The following is a 15,530-nucleotide window of genomic DNA, read 5'->3' as shown; positions in this document are numbered from 1 at the left end:
CACCTTCCCAACCACCTATCTCTGTCCTCCCACCCATCACTATCTGGTGTCCATGGCACCCATCGGTAATGGGAGAGGGCCCCTGCCCACCAGCCCAGCCCAGCCTCGAGTTTCATTCTGGCAGGGCCCAGACAGGAGGCTGCCAATAGTTAGGCGCAGCACAGGAATGGAAAGTAGCTCCTGGTGCTGGCAGCGGGGGACCAGGGCTCCCAGGCACCAGGGGCCTAGTGAGGAGCTGCTGAGGTCCCAGGGCTGGTGCCCCTTCCCTGCCACCTGAGAGGGCACGCCCCCTCTTCCCACCGGGGAGCTCATCCCCTCACACTGATGCCCCTGCCTGGGGAGGCCTTCTCTGCACCTCTCTCCCCTCCTGAGCTCCCCTTCAGGCAAGGAGGAGCTCAGCTGATGGGGGTCCCTTGCTTTGTGTCCTGTCCTAGCAACGAGAGACTGGATTTGGGCAGCCACCTCTGAGGCACAGGAGGCTAGGCACGGGGAACCCGGGGTCTTACCTCCTCCCTGGAAAGGACTCTGGCCCAGAGACAAAAGGCACGAAGCCCTGTCCAGCTCACCGAACCCAGTGTGGCCCCAGTGCCTTTGCATGGGCTGTTTCTGCTGCCTAAGATGCTTGTCCTCTAGAACCTGGCCTGGCAGCCAGTTCTTGTTTGGGTGGACACAGCTCGAGGGTGACCTCATCCCAGAGGCCCAACCACCCCCTAAGCTGCTTACCCACCTCCCTCTCTGTTGTCCTCTTATTGCAGGGTGCTCACTATGCGTTTATTTCTCCAGCCAGGGAGCTCCGTGCTTTGGCCACCGCAGTGCTCCAGCACCCAGGGCCCCAACCACAAGGGGTCTCAGACTTGGCCAGTGACACTCCACGGCAGCAGCCAGGAGCAGGGGCCTGCGTGGGGCTGAAGTTTACTCCCATGAGGACACAGCACACCCCTTCCTCGCGTGGCCGGGCTGACGCCTGACAGCTTCTGGCTCCCTCACCACCTACAGACCACCTGGGGGTCCTGGGTTTGAATCCTGGTATCCCTCTTAATAGCTGTGACTTCTCTTCGCCTCAGTTTCCCTGGATGCCAACTGGGCTTGGATGACATGGCTGTGCCTCCTGCAGTTCAGCAGCCCAGGATGACTGTTTGAGGGGCAGGGGAGTCTGTGCAGCTGCAGACCCGGGTCTCTATAGAGGGCCCCATGCTCAGGCCCCTCCCATCCCAGCCTTGGTTCCCACACGCCCCCCTCAAAGTGGCTAGAGCAAACATGGATCGAGGGGGGGATACCTGGAGTGGAGAAGTTTATTGACAGGAGGGGGCTGCGTTTCTAGCCTCTGCCTCTGGCCAGAGGGAGGGAGCGTGGCCAAGGGCCAGTGCCCAGTGCGGACGGCAGCACAGCGGGCCTCACCTCCGCAAGGTGGAAACCATCGGCGGGCACCTCAGGCGCTGGGAGCGTACTGTAGCACCAGCCTGTCAAATTCGTTTTCCTTCAACACAAAAGGTGGAGAGACAAAAAGAGAAAGGGGAGATACATGAGCCAGGCCCCACATTCTGGGTCCCCCCTGGCTGGGCCTGGGGGGTCTGGGCTCACCTTAGCCTGGTACTCCTTAATGAAGGGGTGGGACCTGTGGGCATCCTTCAGCTGGGACAGGTAGCGGTTTGTCACCTGTGGGGGAGGGGAGGCCAAGTTAGCTGAACATGGGGATCCCCTGTGGCTCTGACCTGCAGGGCAGGAATGTGGGGGACGAGAGCTGCCCAATGGACTCCCCCTTGCAGGAGTCCTCATCTCCCCATATGCCCGCCATCACCCCACCCTGGAACAGCACCTGGCAGAGCCAGGTAGAGCCAACAGCTTGGCACATGGATGGGAGATGCACCGTGGGGTTCATGGGAGTGGGCTGGACCTCTGCCCCCCTGGACAGGGAGTTCAGGAGTAAAGACCAGGTCAGGGGGACAGGTTTGGGAAGGGAGAGGAGTCTGAGGCACCCAGAGGCCTGGGGACGGAAACCTGAGACCCCAGCAGAGACTTCGCTTTCGGCCTTGCCCCGGCCGCCAGGCCAGCCTGACCACACAGAGCTAGAGCATCTGTCTCCCCGAGACTAGGGCTGTGGGCCTGTTTCTGGGACCAGTGGGAGGGAGGGCCGTCCTATCAGTCCTGCACCACCCCAGCCAGGCCCGCCTGAGGACCTTTCTGCAAGGGCCAGGGAATGACCGCCATGCAGTCCTGGGCAGGCCCCTGCCAGCTGGGCCAGTCACCTAAAGCAGCGGTACCCGGCATCCTCCTCCCTCCCCCCCAGACATGGTGACATCACTTACTCCTCTGGGCCCCTTTTACATCCTGTCGTCCACCCCCAACCCTGAGGTGGCACAGGCCGGGGTCCCAGCCAAAATACCCTCTGAACCTCAGCCCACCTGTCCATAGGACCCCTGGGGGCAGCTGACCAATGGCCCTGGCTGGGGGGAGCCCTGGGGGACCACATGTAATGCCAGCTTCCCAGGGCCCCTCAGCAATGGCAACTGCACCGCCCGCGGGGAGTGGGTTTGTGCCCCGACCCCAGGCCAACCTTGAAGTCTAGACCCTGAGGGCCAGACAATTCTCCTGCACCTGGCTAGGGGCGGGAGGGCCTACCTCAGGGGGCTTGCCTAGGTGCTGGGACAGGACGATGAGGTTGATCAGCGTCTCTGGGTGGCCACTGTCCTAGAAACATAGGGGAACATCAGGCAAGCAGGGTCAGGTCCTCCAGGCCCCAGACTTGGTCTGCCCACCCACCACAACCCTGGAGGGGGGGACAGGGCCTGCACAAAGTCACACCCTCAGGAGTGGAGCAGGGCCAGGGCTCCAAGACCCTGAGTGTTCCCCACGCTAGCCACTCTGCAAGCCAGCAAGCTCAGGGCCCTTCCTCCTGTCCCTCCCACCTCCCCACACCAGCTGTCTTCCCCCTGAGCTGGTTACTTCATCAGCAGACCAGGCTGAGACAGAGCCCCCGTGCCTGTCACAACTGGGGAGGGATCTATTTATCCCAATCTCAAAGTAACAAAGCCCAGCCAAGGGCGGCCTCAGTGCTGTCAGAGCCCAGCTTTCCCTCATGCTGGAGGATGAGGTCTGAGACCACAGGCAGACCCCGCCTGCTCCCAGGAAGCTCTGGCAGGAAGCTGCTGGGAAATTACAACCTCCAGAAGGGTGACATCACTCCAGCCACCCACGCTGGGCTCTGAGGCACAGGGAACCCTGGGAACCCACCAGCTGCTGCCTCAGCCAGAGCTCCTGGTAGCTACAAAGCAGGAACCTGGGGGGAGCCCTGCCTGGGCACTTGGGGCAGAGATGTGCCACCCAGGATGCATGACGCTGCAGGCTCAAGAGGCTGCATGGACGCTGGCCTCCTCCACAGACCCAGCTCCACCCCAGGGTGCCCTTCTTTGCGGAGACCCAGCTTCTCCCGCAGCACAGGGCATTCTGGCAGGGTGAGGTAGGCAGCTCTGCGTGTGCAGCCTGAGGACATCGGCCCATAGGAGCACCCGACTAACCCCCGTATGGTCTGTCCCCACTCTGCAAACAACCTTCCGATAACGGCCTCTCGCAGAGATGAACAGGGAGAAAGCTTCCTACTGCTGTCAGTTTATCATTATATTACATGTTTTCCAAAACTGGAAAAAGCTTTGACGTCTTTTCCCATTAGACAAATACAGTGAAAGACCTCAGATGTTGGTGGGGAGAATAGAACTGTGGCCGCCCCAGAGGACAGCGCTCTTGGTCCCCCTCTTCTTGACAGGACCCAGGCACTGCCTCCTGTCTGCAGCTTGCTCTCCCCGCCCTTGTAGTGAACTGTGGGTTTCTCTTCCAAAACACACCCAGGTGGGGGTCATATTGAGGCCCCTGGGCCAGGCAACCAAGGTGGCAGAAAGGAAGGACTAGGCCATGTGTGTCCACTCAGCTCAGGCCAACTCAGGCCCTGGCTGACCGGGTTCTCCCATTTCCAAGAGAAGCTGGAATCAGGATTTTTGCAATCACGATTTTTAACTGATTTGCCATTCAAATCCCTGTGTGGCTACGTGGCAGGCCTGTCACTTGCTATCCCCTCCGAGAGCCCCGAGACTTGGACTGGGTCTGCCCTACCTTGTCCAGCGCCTCCTGCAGCACGCCCTCAGCGGCCTCCCAGCGGCCCTGGGCCATGTGGCAGGCCGCCTGTCCATTGAGCAGCAGCAGGGTGGAGGAGCACTTGTCGGCCATCTCCTGGAAGATGTAGTAGGCGTCCTGCAGCTTCTCACCACCCTGTGGGGACAGTTGTGACATCACTGCTTTGTTACCCTGTGGTCCAGGCCTACCCCTGCCTGCTCCCTCACAGAACAGAGGGATTCCAGCACTTTGCAGACACGAGCCCAGCAGAGCCAGCCCATAGCAGGCGCTCCTCGGACACGGCCCCTGTGCAGAGACCCACACACAGCCTGGGCTCTGCTGACAGCGCCGAAATGACACACAGCCACCTCACACCCGCTCCCCCAGCCCTCCGTTTACATACTTGAAACTGAAGCTTCCAAAGGAAGAGTTCGCCCATGGGCATCCAGGCCAAGTGGAGACCACTAGGGCACATGGCCCATCAGCGATGGCCTCTGCTCTGCGACCAGCAGCCCTGCCCTGCCCACCCAGGCTCTGAGTTCTGTCCTCCTGCTAAAGACGCAGATTCATGCTTGTAGGGGAGCCTGAGACTGAGGTGTGCTTATGAAGAGGCAAGGCGATTGGAGAGAGCCATTGAGGTTTGTCCCACTAAACTGGACACATACTGGAAACTGGCCTGGGTGAGGCCTCATTCCCCGAGGGCAATGTAGACGCACGCAGATGGGAAGCACATTTTAAAAGGCTTACACAAAAGAGCAACTCAGAGAACGGAAGCCGAGTGCCAAAAGCCAGTAAAGGAGCTGTTGCCTAGAGATAGGGGATGGGGGTGCCCAGGCATGTGGGGAGGGCCTGGGTGAGGGGAAAGGCACCAGGGGTACACTGGCAACGGCCAGGAGCCCACAAAGCAAGCCATGCCCAGAGTCAGACTGTGGAGGAGGGGGGCAATGCCAGGCTGGCCTGCTTCATGCATCCCAGGGGCACAATGTGGGCAGAGGTACCCTGAGTTTGGTTGGAGCCCCCCGTTTGTCCACTCTGATTCTGGCCAAGCTGCTTGGCTGCGAGACACCCAGAATGGGGTTGAGGCTGAGTGAAGTGGGAAACACGCCAGGGGTGGCCCGGACTGGGGGAGTTCCTCTGAGGGACGGGCCCCTGGTCCCAAATAAACAGCAGTCGTGCCAACACAGAACCCCACATATGCATTCCCCTGCTGGGAGCAGCGCTGCTAGAGGCAGGGGGCCACCTCCTGGCTCCCTCATGCTCCTGACCCTTGGTCCGTGTGCTCAGGGGCTCACCACAGCCAGGTTGACCCAGGCGGTGGCCAGCTGGGTGAGGGTGGCGTCCTCATCTTGGTCCTGCATTTTCTTCAGCTCTTTCCTGGGGGTGGAGGAGAGAGGTGGGAGGGAGCCGAGTGGCCTGGCCGCTGCCTCCCCACCACACCTGCTGGCCCACGGGCCCTGGCCCAGCCGCCCCCACGCTTGGCTCAGATATGCCAGCTCCACCACACTCGTGAAGTGCACCCCAACCCTGCAGGACGGTCCCCACCACCAGCATCAGAGGCATGGACCTACTATCCCTCATCCCTGCAGGGAATGGCAGGTAAGAGGGTGTGTCACCCCAATGAACTGGAATGAAATAACTGGAGAAATGATCGTGCCACCATGTTCTAGGCCTCCGAAATAGTTTGGGGACAGTCCCCATGCGGAGTGCCCCCTTGAGGGCAGAGGCCCGGCTTCCAGAGAACATGGGTCCTGACGCGGCCTCGTTGCCATTCAGACACCTGACGCACAGGCCCCCACCCAGCAGCCCCAGGTGGGGAGGGGCTTACCGGGCGAGGTCCAGGCGGTCCAGCTTCAGCAGAATCTGCACCGTCATGGCCATGCTACGGGACAGAGCAGGCGGTCAGCAGTGTCCCCACTGTCGCCCCATCGGGCTCACTCCATGTAAGGCCGCCCCCTAGAGCCTTCCTATGAGTGCTCAAGCCACCAGCTCTGCCTGATAGAGGGGGAAACTGAGGCTGACCGCCAGCTTAGCAGAGCTGGACTCAGACCTATGCACTGCTCACTGGGCCAAGCCCCCCTCCCTCCCCGGGGCCCTGGCTCCCACATCTCACCACTGTCCATGCGTGGGCCAGGCGCTCCTATGGGGTCCCGAGGGCAAGACTCTATGCCTGTGGCACACTCCCTGTCCACCCCAAGGCGGGGCACTACGTCTACACCACACCCTCTCCCCTTCCCGAATTCAGTCCCAGATGCAGCACTGCGTGGGGGCAGCTAATCAACCCTTCAGTTCCCACAACCACTGCCTCCCTTTCGGCCCCAGAGAGCTGTGACTGCCCATTACTTCTATGGCTGTTTGTTCCCAAGTTTTCCTACGAGAACATGACCCAGCACCCAGAGCAGCACTCACAGAAGCCTGAGAGACACTCACAGAGCCCACTGCCTTGTTAGCTCCGCACCACGCCTGTTTCTAACCTATTGCACACCCCTTTCTGGACTGAGGTAGGAGGTAAACAGATACGTAACAAACATATGAGGGAAGGCAGGCACCAGAGAGCTCACAGGGGAGGGCAACGGTGCCCTCTGGGGCCGCAGCCCCGGACTCAGAGCCCTGGATGCAGCGTCAGCCCAGAGTCGTCTCCTGGGTGGGGCATGGGGCTCAGTGCACGCTGCGCTGGGCTCCAGCACCCCAACCCTGGAGCACCATTAACAAGGGTCAGCCTCAGGGGAGGGCCTGGAGGAGGCCTGGGGAAGACACGGAAAGGCCAGGGTCAGCACAGAGGGGTTGTACAGAAACCACAGGCAGAGACAAAGGTGCTTTCTGCTCTGCCGTTGGAAACAGAGGGTTTTCAGCCCCGGGCGCTGTGCCCTTGGAGCAGCAGCCCAGCTGTGCAGAAAGGGGTGGTGTCTCTGAGACCAAGGAGCTGCAAGCCTGAATCCCGCAGAGCTCTTAAAGCAGCCTCCCCCCTTCTCCATTCCCAGGACGACAGCCCAAGAGGCCCTGAGCAGCTAGGCCGTCCCCCCAGAGCAGGATGGGCGCTCACCACTCCAGGCTATCCCCCTGGTGCAGGGCGCGCAGGGCAGCGTCCGGGTTCTGGTCGTGGAAGTAGATGGACGCGGCCATGAGCAGGAAGGTGGTATTGGTCACATCCACGCTCCTGCTCATCTCTCGGTCCAGCTCCGCAATCATCGTGTCCCTGCAAAACAGGGACATGAAGGACAGTTTGCGGAATGTAATCAGTAGTGTTGTAAAAACTTCATAGGGTGTCCAGTGGACACTTGTCTCATTAGGGAGACCGCTTCAGGGACGGTGTAGATGCCTGATCACTGCACTGTACACCTGAAGCTGAAGCTGAATAATAATGAATGTCAACTAAAGTTTCATATTTATATATAGTCACAAGGAGTGGAGTACAGCATGAGGAATCAGAGACAGTGGAAATGCAACGGCTGTGTGCGACGTCAGAGGGGTAGTAGATTGGGCGAGAGGGGTTATCACTTTGTGAGGGGTATAAATGTCTAACTAATAGATTATTGTGCACACCTGAAACTAACAGTAAATAGATAGAAAGATAAAACAAGGCGCCCACATCAGGAAGCAGCTTTGCCCCTGCAGGAGCAGACACGCCCACAAAGGGCGAGGTGGCCCCCAGGGGTGCACAGCAGCTACAGGGAGGGGGCAGAACAGGTCCAGCTGTCTCTGTCTAGCCCCCCTGTATCAGTCTCACCACCCTCCCACGAGGCACTTCTTTCCCTCACAAAGACAGGGAAACTGAGGCTGGGCACTCCGGGCGGGTGGGTAGATGTGGTGTAGGAGGGGCCACGCCCACCACACAGCATGAATGACGGCCCAGGCCTCAGGTACCTCGGCTCTCAGAGAACTAGGTGGCTATTGTGCCGACTCTGCCCCGACACAGGGGGACAGACTGACTCGCCAGGGGGCCTGTGCAGGGACATGGGGCTGCCCAGGTGAATCACACCAGTGACACTGCTACCTTCCTGAGGCTATGGTCCCGGCCCAGCGTGCCAGCCACTCCTGGTAGGTGGGCGTGATGCTGGGCTGGGGGTCGGGGGTCGGCAGCTGGGGTGGTCAGGGCTGGCCACGGACCAGCTGGGCAGCCCCACAACCCCAGGGAGCCCAGGCCATCGTCTGCTGAGCTGGAAAATAAAGCTGAGACCCCATGTTTCACAGGGCTGCTGAGTAGTTGACGGGAGAGGGGAGGCGTGGGCCCAGCCCAAGTCACTGCTGCTGTCCAGGGTCCACAGTCACTACAATGTGTACGTGTCACGCAGGTGCTAGGGAGGAGCCCCTGAAGCTGCTGGCTTGGTCCCTGGAACACAGGGTATGGACACACTGCCTGCTGTTGTCACTGCGACGTTAGTGTTGTACGTTGTACCTGTCACGTACTGCACTTATCCTCACGGGCTCCAGTACCTTCTCCACCGCCTGCTTGCCAGGCTGTCTTGGAGGGGCAGTGGTTTGTGCTGCCAGGATGGACACACCACACGTCACTCTGCTTTCCGGAGCACTACCCTGTGCCCCATGCTTCCTGTGGTTTCCTTTCTGTACTGCTCCCAGCAGCCACTGCTCCTGGAGGGCCCCAGGATTCTTTCCCCTTCCCTATGAGAACGGGGCTCGTCACTCTGGTTAGTGAAGTGTGAAGCAGGAGAAATGATGGCCTCTGGAGGCCACTTGTCTTAGCGTCCTGGGGCTGCTGTTGTAAAGCACCATGAACTGAGGGGATCAAAACAGGAATTTATTTTGGAGGCCAGAATCCCAGATCAAGGTGTGGGCGAGGCGGCTCCTTCCAGAGGCTCTGCCAGGCCTCTCCCTGGTGCTGGGGGCTGTGGCAGTGCTTGGCCTGTGTCCGCATCACCCCAGTCTCGGCCTCTGTCTTCTCTATCTCTTCTTCTGTCTCTTACAAGGACAGCGTCACTGCACTCAGGGCCCAGCCTATACCCAGGATGTCAAGATCCTCAACTACTTCCATCTGCAAAGACTACATTTCCAGGGAGGTCACATTCGCAGGCTCTGAGTGCCAGGACACAGACATGTCTTCTGAGGGCCCCTATTCAGCTGCCCCTGCTGACAAGCAAGCCCCTGATCACAGGAGGCAGGGACGGGACGCAGCCCTCCACAGAAGTGGAGGCGGGGTCACAGCAGACAGTTTCACCCATGGCCACAGTGGCCCACGAGGGAAGCGGGAAGTCAACAAACTCAGGACCACATCCTGGTCTAGGAAGCTCCAAAGGGTGGAGATCAGGGAAGGGTCCTCTGAGAAGTGTCATGGTGCCGTGAGGGACAGTCCAAGGTGGTGGCGGTGAGTTCCTGGTGCTATGATGGTGGTAGGGGGTGCAGAGTAGAACTGCTCCCTAGGGCGAGCCTTGGGGCCCGTGGGATTGTGTGGGGGCTCCAAGCACAGGTGAAGCAGGGTCACCTGGCTCCCACCTACAGCCAAGAGGGCCATGTACTGGGCGAGCATCCCTGTGGCACGGAATGGTCCCTGAACATGTAAACCAGGCACTGCCTGAGGCCTGCACAGAGCAGCTGAGCACGGGCGGGTTAATCCTGGAGAGCTCAGCCCCGGCCCTCGCAAGGGCAGGCGAGACCCACCCTGCCCTCCCTGGGCCACAGGAGGGTATGGGGTTTCTGGGTCCCCACAGCCCCGCCCCCAGCCACTACCCTCAGGAGTTTGACAATCATTGGTCGGTAGCCTGAGGCTGGGGTGAACCCACATCTCAGGGTAAGGTCTCGACATATGCCCCACATAGCCCTCCTCCTGGGGGGTGGTCAGCAGGTAGCACAGCCATTCGCCCCGTCAGGCTGAGGGTCCCAGCCCTGTGTGTCGGGGAGGCCCCATCTGCAACACCCAGGGCTGCACATTCAGAGAACCCCTCAAAGTCCCCTGAGGGCATCTCCACACGTCCTTGTTTCTGATCCCCTAGACCCCTCTGCAGCAGGGTCCACTGCTGCCCCCCACTGTGCGGGTGGAAGAAACTGAAGCTCAGGGAGGCTCAGGGGCAGGGAGGAGGGATGCAATGCCCCCCAGTCCTCACCTCTGGCTGTCACTGGCCAGGTACTCGGCGAACATGCGCACAGCCTGGAGCTCGGGGGCCGAGGAGGGCTTGATCTCATCCAGGACCACTCCGTACTTCCTCTGCGGTGAGAAACGCATGCCGTCAGCTCCACCTGCCCCCCGCCGTGAGGTTTACATGTCTTCTCAGGGCTCCAGCATCACCCTGGTGAAGCCCTAATGCATGGGGCCGGCACCCACAACCCTCAGGGACCCCTCAGCCTGCCAGATGCGCCGCCCCCACTCAGGACTCTGTTCTTGACTCTCCTGTCGCAGGGACGTTGGCGGTCACAGCCCACACTCACCTGTGCGAGGTATGCTCTGTACAAGAAGACATCCCTTTCCACGTCTCTCTCTGGGCTCGAGGGCTGTGGAAACAGAGGCAGGTCACAACACATGGGGCCCTGTGCCAGACAGGCCCTCAGAGGCCCGGAGTCTCCCTGTTGGAGTCCCAGCCCGGGCTCTCAGCTGCCTGTGACCTTGGACAGCAGGAGAGAGGCCTCCGCTGAGGGCATACAGCATAGCGGGCACTTGACCTTGTCCCATCCCAACATCCCCCCAGAAAAGAGGCGCTACTGTCACCCGTTCATCCAGGGTGAGAGACCGGACACCACCACAAGTGCCACAACCGCTCCAGCCACAGGGCGAGGGGGTGGGTGATGCTGGGGCACAGATGGGACCCAGGTGGAGAGGTGTAAAGAGAACTTTCTGACAAATACTTCCACGCAGCTTGTTCCTGTCCTGCTTTGTTTCAAAACATTCTTTAACGTGACGTACAGAAGAGACGAAGGTTTGCCTAGCTCAGAGGACCTTTCTGGGAGAGCTCAGCTCTGCTGCCCTGGTGCAGGACGTCCGTGCCCAGCCTGGGCCAGGTGAGACCTTGGGAACCACCCTGCACTCGGGGAAGAGGTCCATGGGCTGCACCCCTCAGCCCAGCCAGTACACAGAGCCGAGAAGCAGAAGTAAGGTGACTTCACACAGCATTCACTGTGGGACTGTGAAGAAGGTCCCAGAAAGCTGCAGGGAGGTGAGGGACCCTCCCTTGGGAGAACAGCTTTTGGACCCAGGGTGCTGGCCGACTTCCTGGGAGACCCTGTGGTGCCTGGGACAGGTGGGCACAGAGCAGCTTGGCCCAGGGGGGCATGGGGGCGCTGGGACAGGACACCTGGGGAGCTGGGAGAGAAACAGTGAGGTGGGAAAGGGGGCTGGCCATCTCAGGGTGGCCACTGTAACAGCCTCCAAACCACAGGGGCGGGGAAAGTGCCCAGAGAGTTGGCCTGTGCAGCTGCCACAGCACAGGAACAAAGGATCTGGAGTCCTCCAGATGGGGGTCCACCAGGATTGTCCCCCCAACCAAAGTGAGAAGATTCCTAGTCATAATGCCCAGCCTGAGGGGTGTGGGGGTAAAGGTGGTAAGCGTGTCCTCCTCCCACGCCAAGGGAGACCATGAACAAGAAGCCTGGCTCCTGGCCCCGGCCCAACTCAGGCCAACTTCACCGCAGGGCCCCAGGGGTTTCCTCTGGCCTTGGTGACCAGGCTGGGGATCTGGTCATGATCGGGAACATAGCATCTGCTCAATAAGTGACTCTCAAATGACCCTCAGAGGTGGACACTAGTAAGGACAATCCATGTGGGGGACCCCCACACCACCTTCAGTAAACACATAGACAAAACGCTGGTTCTTGGTGTCTTCAAAGCAAGGGTACAACGGGAGGCCCTGAAGGGGACTCTGGTTCCCAGAGGCGCCTCGGAGCCTCAGCTGCCGTCTGTAAAACAGGCACCACCACTGACCCCATAGGACTGCTGAGGTGTCACCGAGATGCCTGGACCCTCTCCATCAGCCAGAGAGTGGAGCTTCTGGGAGGCGTAAGACCAAGGACAGATGTACAGATCGGGGGCACCCCAGGGACCCCGATGCACGCCACCAGGGGAGCACTCTGTTCCTCAGTCCTGGCAGCTCATCAGAATCACATGGGAGCTCAGAAACCAGCCATGCCAGGAGGCCCATGCCTACGAATGCCGCCCAGCACTGGGGTGGCCCTACCTGCCCGCAGGCAGAGCAGAGGTACAGCCAAGACCTGAGAGCAAGGGGTACTGTGTGGGGAGACCAGTGATGGAGTGAGGTAAGAGGTCGTGTCCCCTTCCTTTATTGTCCAAGTGGCCATCAGAGTCACCTGACCACACTAGGCGGTTAGCTTCTCGAGGCTTTCTTCTCTGTTTTGTCCCCAATACCTGGGTGATGCCTGCCATCTTGTGGGCACCTGAGAAATGTTTGACAAATGGGGACGTGACGGTGACATAGCGCTAGGGCACACAGGTGTTCTACCTAAGGCCTATCTGAGGTTTGCTGGTGTGGCTGTGATAAACGACCACAAACTGAGGACCTTATTCTCTCACAGTCCTGGAGGCCAACAGTCTGTGATCAAGGTGTCAGGTGGCCCCAGGTATTCCTTGGTTTATGACTGTATCATTCTAACCTCTGCCTCCATCTTCTCTGTCTGCCTCAAACCTCTCTGTCTTTCTCTTAGAAGGACACCAGTCATTGGATTTAGGGCCTTAAATCCAGGCTGATCTCATTTAGAGATCCTTCATGGAATTACATCTGCAAAGCCCCATTTTGCAAATAAGTCACATTGACAAGTTCTGGGTGGACATCTTTTCAGGGACAGCATTCAAGGTAGTACAGTCTGCCCAAGAGGTTTAGGTGACCTATGGACCAGCATTAAATCACATCAGATGGAACAGTGCTCGCATTCTCTGGATGCCTCAGGGATATCTTGGTCTGGTGCTAGCACATCTTTACCACGTTGCCAAAGAGTGTGGGTCGCGTGTGCCTCCAGCCAGAGTGACGGCTGGTATGGTTTTCAGTCACTCTCCTTGTACAGCAGATCATGCTGGTTCTTTCAGCAGCAATGTAGTCTGCATGTTATGATGGGAGAAGACTCAAAGAACACATTACTCTGATGTAAGCAGAACAGACACATAGCAGAAGGCAAAGGGTAGAACGTGAGCCCAATGCTGAATTTCACAGGGACCCTACTGATAGATGTCATTGTTCCCACTTGACAGGAGGGGAAACTGAGACTCAGAGAGATACAATGATGACTCAGACCTGGTTTCAGAGAGAACACAGGAAAGCCGGAATCTGAGCCCAGGTCCATCTCAATCCTCTCACAGCCTGTACTATCCCAGCAAGAAAGCACACACAATTCTGGTGGTGAGCCAAATAAGGCTCCCCAGAGAGATCCACGCCAGTCCTTGGGACCTGTAAACAGCTTACATTACATCACAAGAGGGACTCTGCTGATGTGATCAAGGTTATGAACCCTAAAATGGGGAGAATGTGCTGGTTATCTGGGAGGGTCCAGTCCAATCGCAGAAGGCCTTAAAAATGGAAACTAGGCAGAAGGGAAACTCGAGACTCCAAGTATGGGAACCCCATGGCTAGTTCTGAGATGAGGGGGCCACATGCGAGGTTGAGGACTGGAGAGAAGCCTCTAGGAGCTAAGCGTGGCCCCAGGTGGAGAGCCCAAAATCTGAATGAGTTTGGAAACAGATTCTTTCCCAGAACCTCCAGAAAAGACACAGCCCAGCTGACCCCTCGATTTTAGCCTGCTGAGAACCATGTTGGACTTCTGACCTATAGGAACCATGAGACAATAAATTTGTGTTGTGTTAAGCTGCTTGTGATAAAGTTGTTAATGCAGCAACAGAAAAATTAATACAATCGTGTAAATGTTATCTCAACAAATCCTAACAGCTTCCTGAAATCTGTTTGAGGTTGTCTCCGTTACACAATGATGCTCCGAAGGCCAGAAGCATGGAGAGCAAGCCTTCTTTACTTCAGAGTCTAAATTCCTCCCAACCTTCTGGCTGCCTCTATGAAGACATGTCACTCCCTTGCTTGGTGCTCTGATGGCCTCCAAACCCCTGCTGTTCCCCCAAGGTCCTGCCCACCTCATTCTCAGTCCCCCCCTTCACCACCTCCCCACTTCTGTTACACAGGCCTCTTATGCCTTGACTACCCTGAGCTCATATTTGTCTCAGCACCTTTGCAGCAACTTATGGGGTTAGATGCTTCTCAAGGTTCAGTCTCAGGTTCAAATGAGTCAGAGAGGCATGGCTTGATCAGACCACTCCCATGTGAAGCAGCAACCCCGCCCCCCCCCAATTTCCAACTCAGCACTTTTTATCTCCCCACGCCCACACACAGTGCTCAAGTTCAAGTTGTAATTACATATTCACTCCCTTCTTTACTCATTTACTCTCTTTGGACCACTAGGCGGTGAAGGCAGGCAAACACCCTGCGATGTTCACTGCTCTTAAAAATTCTCCAATGGTTCATTCTCAAAGTGACAGTAACACCCACGTCCCTTCCTCAAAGGTCCTGCTAATGGCTCCTGCTGCCCCCTCTCCAATCACCAGCTCCTCGCTGGCTGGGCCCTGCCTGCATGTTTATTTTCTAGTTCTCAAACAGCCAAGCTCATTCCCACCATGCTCCATCACACCACCTCCCGACTTCTTGTTTATTTACTCATTTATGTACTTGTTTAATATCTGTCTCCCTGGCAAGGCTGAGATTCCCGCAAGAGAGCTGGGAGTTTTGTCTATTTTATCACAGCTTTGAACCCAGCACGAATACGCTGACTCATAGAGATGCTCACTGAGGAATGAATGAATGTGCGAGTTTGGGGAGAAACAACCCGGCTAGTGGGGCAAGGTAACGTCGGGGAAACCATTTCTCTTGAGCGTCGGTATTCTCATCTGTAAAATGAGGATAAACAGTCCCTACTTCATGGGAATTGAGGGTATAGCGGCACAATGTGGGCGCTCAACAAGTGAGAATTATTACCATTATTATTACCAAAGTGGTGGCATGAATGCCTCTTATTCAAATGCCTGCCAGCGCGCAGAGCGAGCACTCTGAGAAGTATAAACTGCTACTTCTTTGGGTGTTGTCACGGAACAAGGATTAACTCCTCACTGCTTCTGAAGATATGAGTGGGGGAGTGGGGTACGCCGCGAGGGGAAGAGAGTTTTCAAAATCAGAGCGCTACCCGCGGCCATCAGGAAGCGTCCTCCGCCCCCAGCGTCCCGCAACCCGAAGCGGCCGCACCTTCACCCGCTGCGCCTCGTTGATGCACTGCTGGTAGCTGCCGATGTAGAAGGCGTTCTTCACGTCGAACAGCTCGTCCACATCCCCTGAGCCGCCAGGGGTCGGGCCCGGGGCCGGAGGCGCCATGTCACTGTGGTCTCACTCGCTCCTCTTCCTGATGGACACGTCGGCCGGAAGCAGGGCGCCACCGCGAGATACACTGGGAAATGTAGTTTACTTGGCCTGGAGATGAGCTAATGG

General features: G+C 58.1%; 1 protein-coding gene across 1 annotated transcript; it reads right to left on the bottom strand.

The window, feature by feature from the left end:
- Positions 1 to 1,274: 1,274 nt before the first annotated feature.
- On the bottom strand, positions 1,275 to 15,468 carry COPE (coat protein complex I subunit epsilon). The gene is made up of 10 exons (XM_019736874.3): positions 15,291 to 15,468; positions 10,480 to 10,542; positions 10,158 to 10,258; positions 7,145 to 7,297; positions 5,930 to 5,983; positions 5,397 to 5,478; positions 4,105 to 4,260; positions 2,620 to 2,688; positions 1,582 to 1,656; positions 1,275 to 1,477 (listed from the first exon to the last, which is right to left on the bottom strand). The coding sequence occupies exons 1-10, from the start codon at positions 15,414 to 15,416 to the stop codon at positions 1,430 to 1,432; spliced, it is 927 nt and encodes a 308-aa protein (XP_019592433.1). The 5' UTR covers positions 15,417 to 15,468; the 3' UTR covers positions 1,275 to 1,429.
- Between the last annotated feature and the right edge of the window lie 62 nt (positions 15,469 to 15,530).

Source organism: Rhinolophus sinicus, chromosome 15, assembly GCF_057876585.1.
Source record: "Rhinolophus sinicus isolate RSI-liver-muscle chromosome 15, RSI-T2T, whole genome shotgun sequence".
Classification (NCBI taxonomy): Eukaryota; Metazoa; Chordata; class Mammalia; order Chiroptera; family Rhinolophidae; genus Rhinolophus; species Rhinolophus sinicus.
The sequence above is the reverse complement of the archived record's forward strand: the minus strand, read 5'-3'. Positions and strand labels throughout refer to the sequence as shown.

Coding starts and splice junctions, on each gene's coding strand:
- COPE (XM_019736874.3), bottom strand. CDS start 15,416: ATGGCGCCTCCGGCCCCGGGCCCGACCCCTGGCGGCTCAGGGGATGTG. Junction 5,479..5,929: donor GACCGCCTGGACCTCGCCCG/GTAAGCCCCTCC, acceptor CTCCACCCCCAG/GAAAGAGCTGAAGAAAATGC. Junction 1,657..2,619: donor ACCTAGGCAAGCCCCCTGAG/GTAGGCCCTCCC, acceptor CCTCCCCCACAG/GTGACAAACCGCTACCTGTC.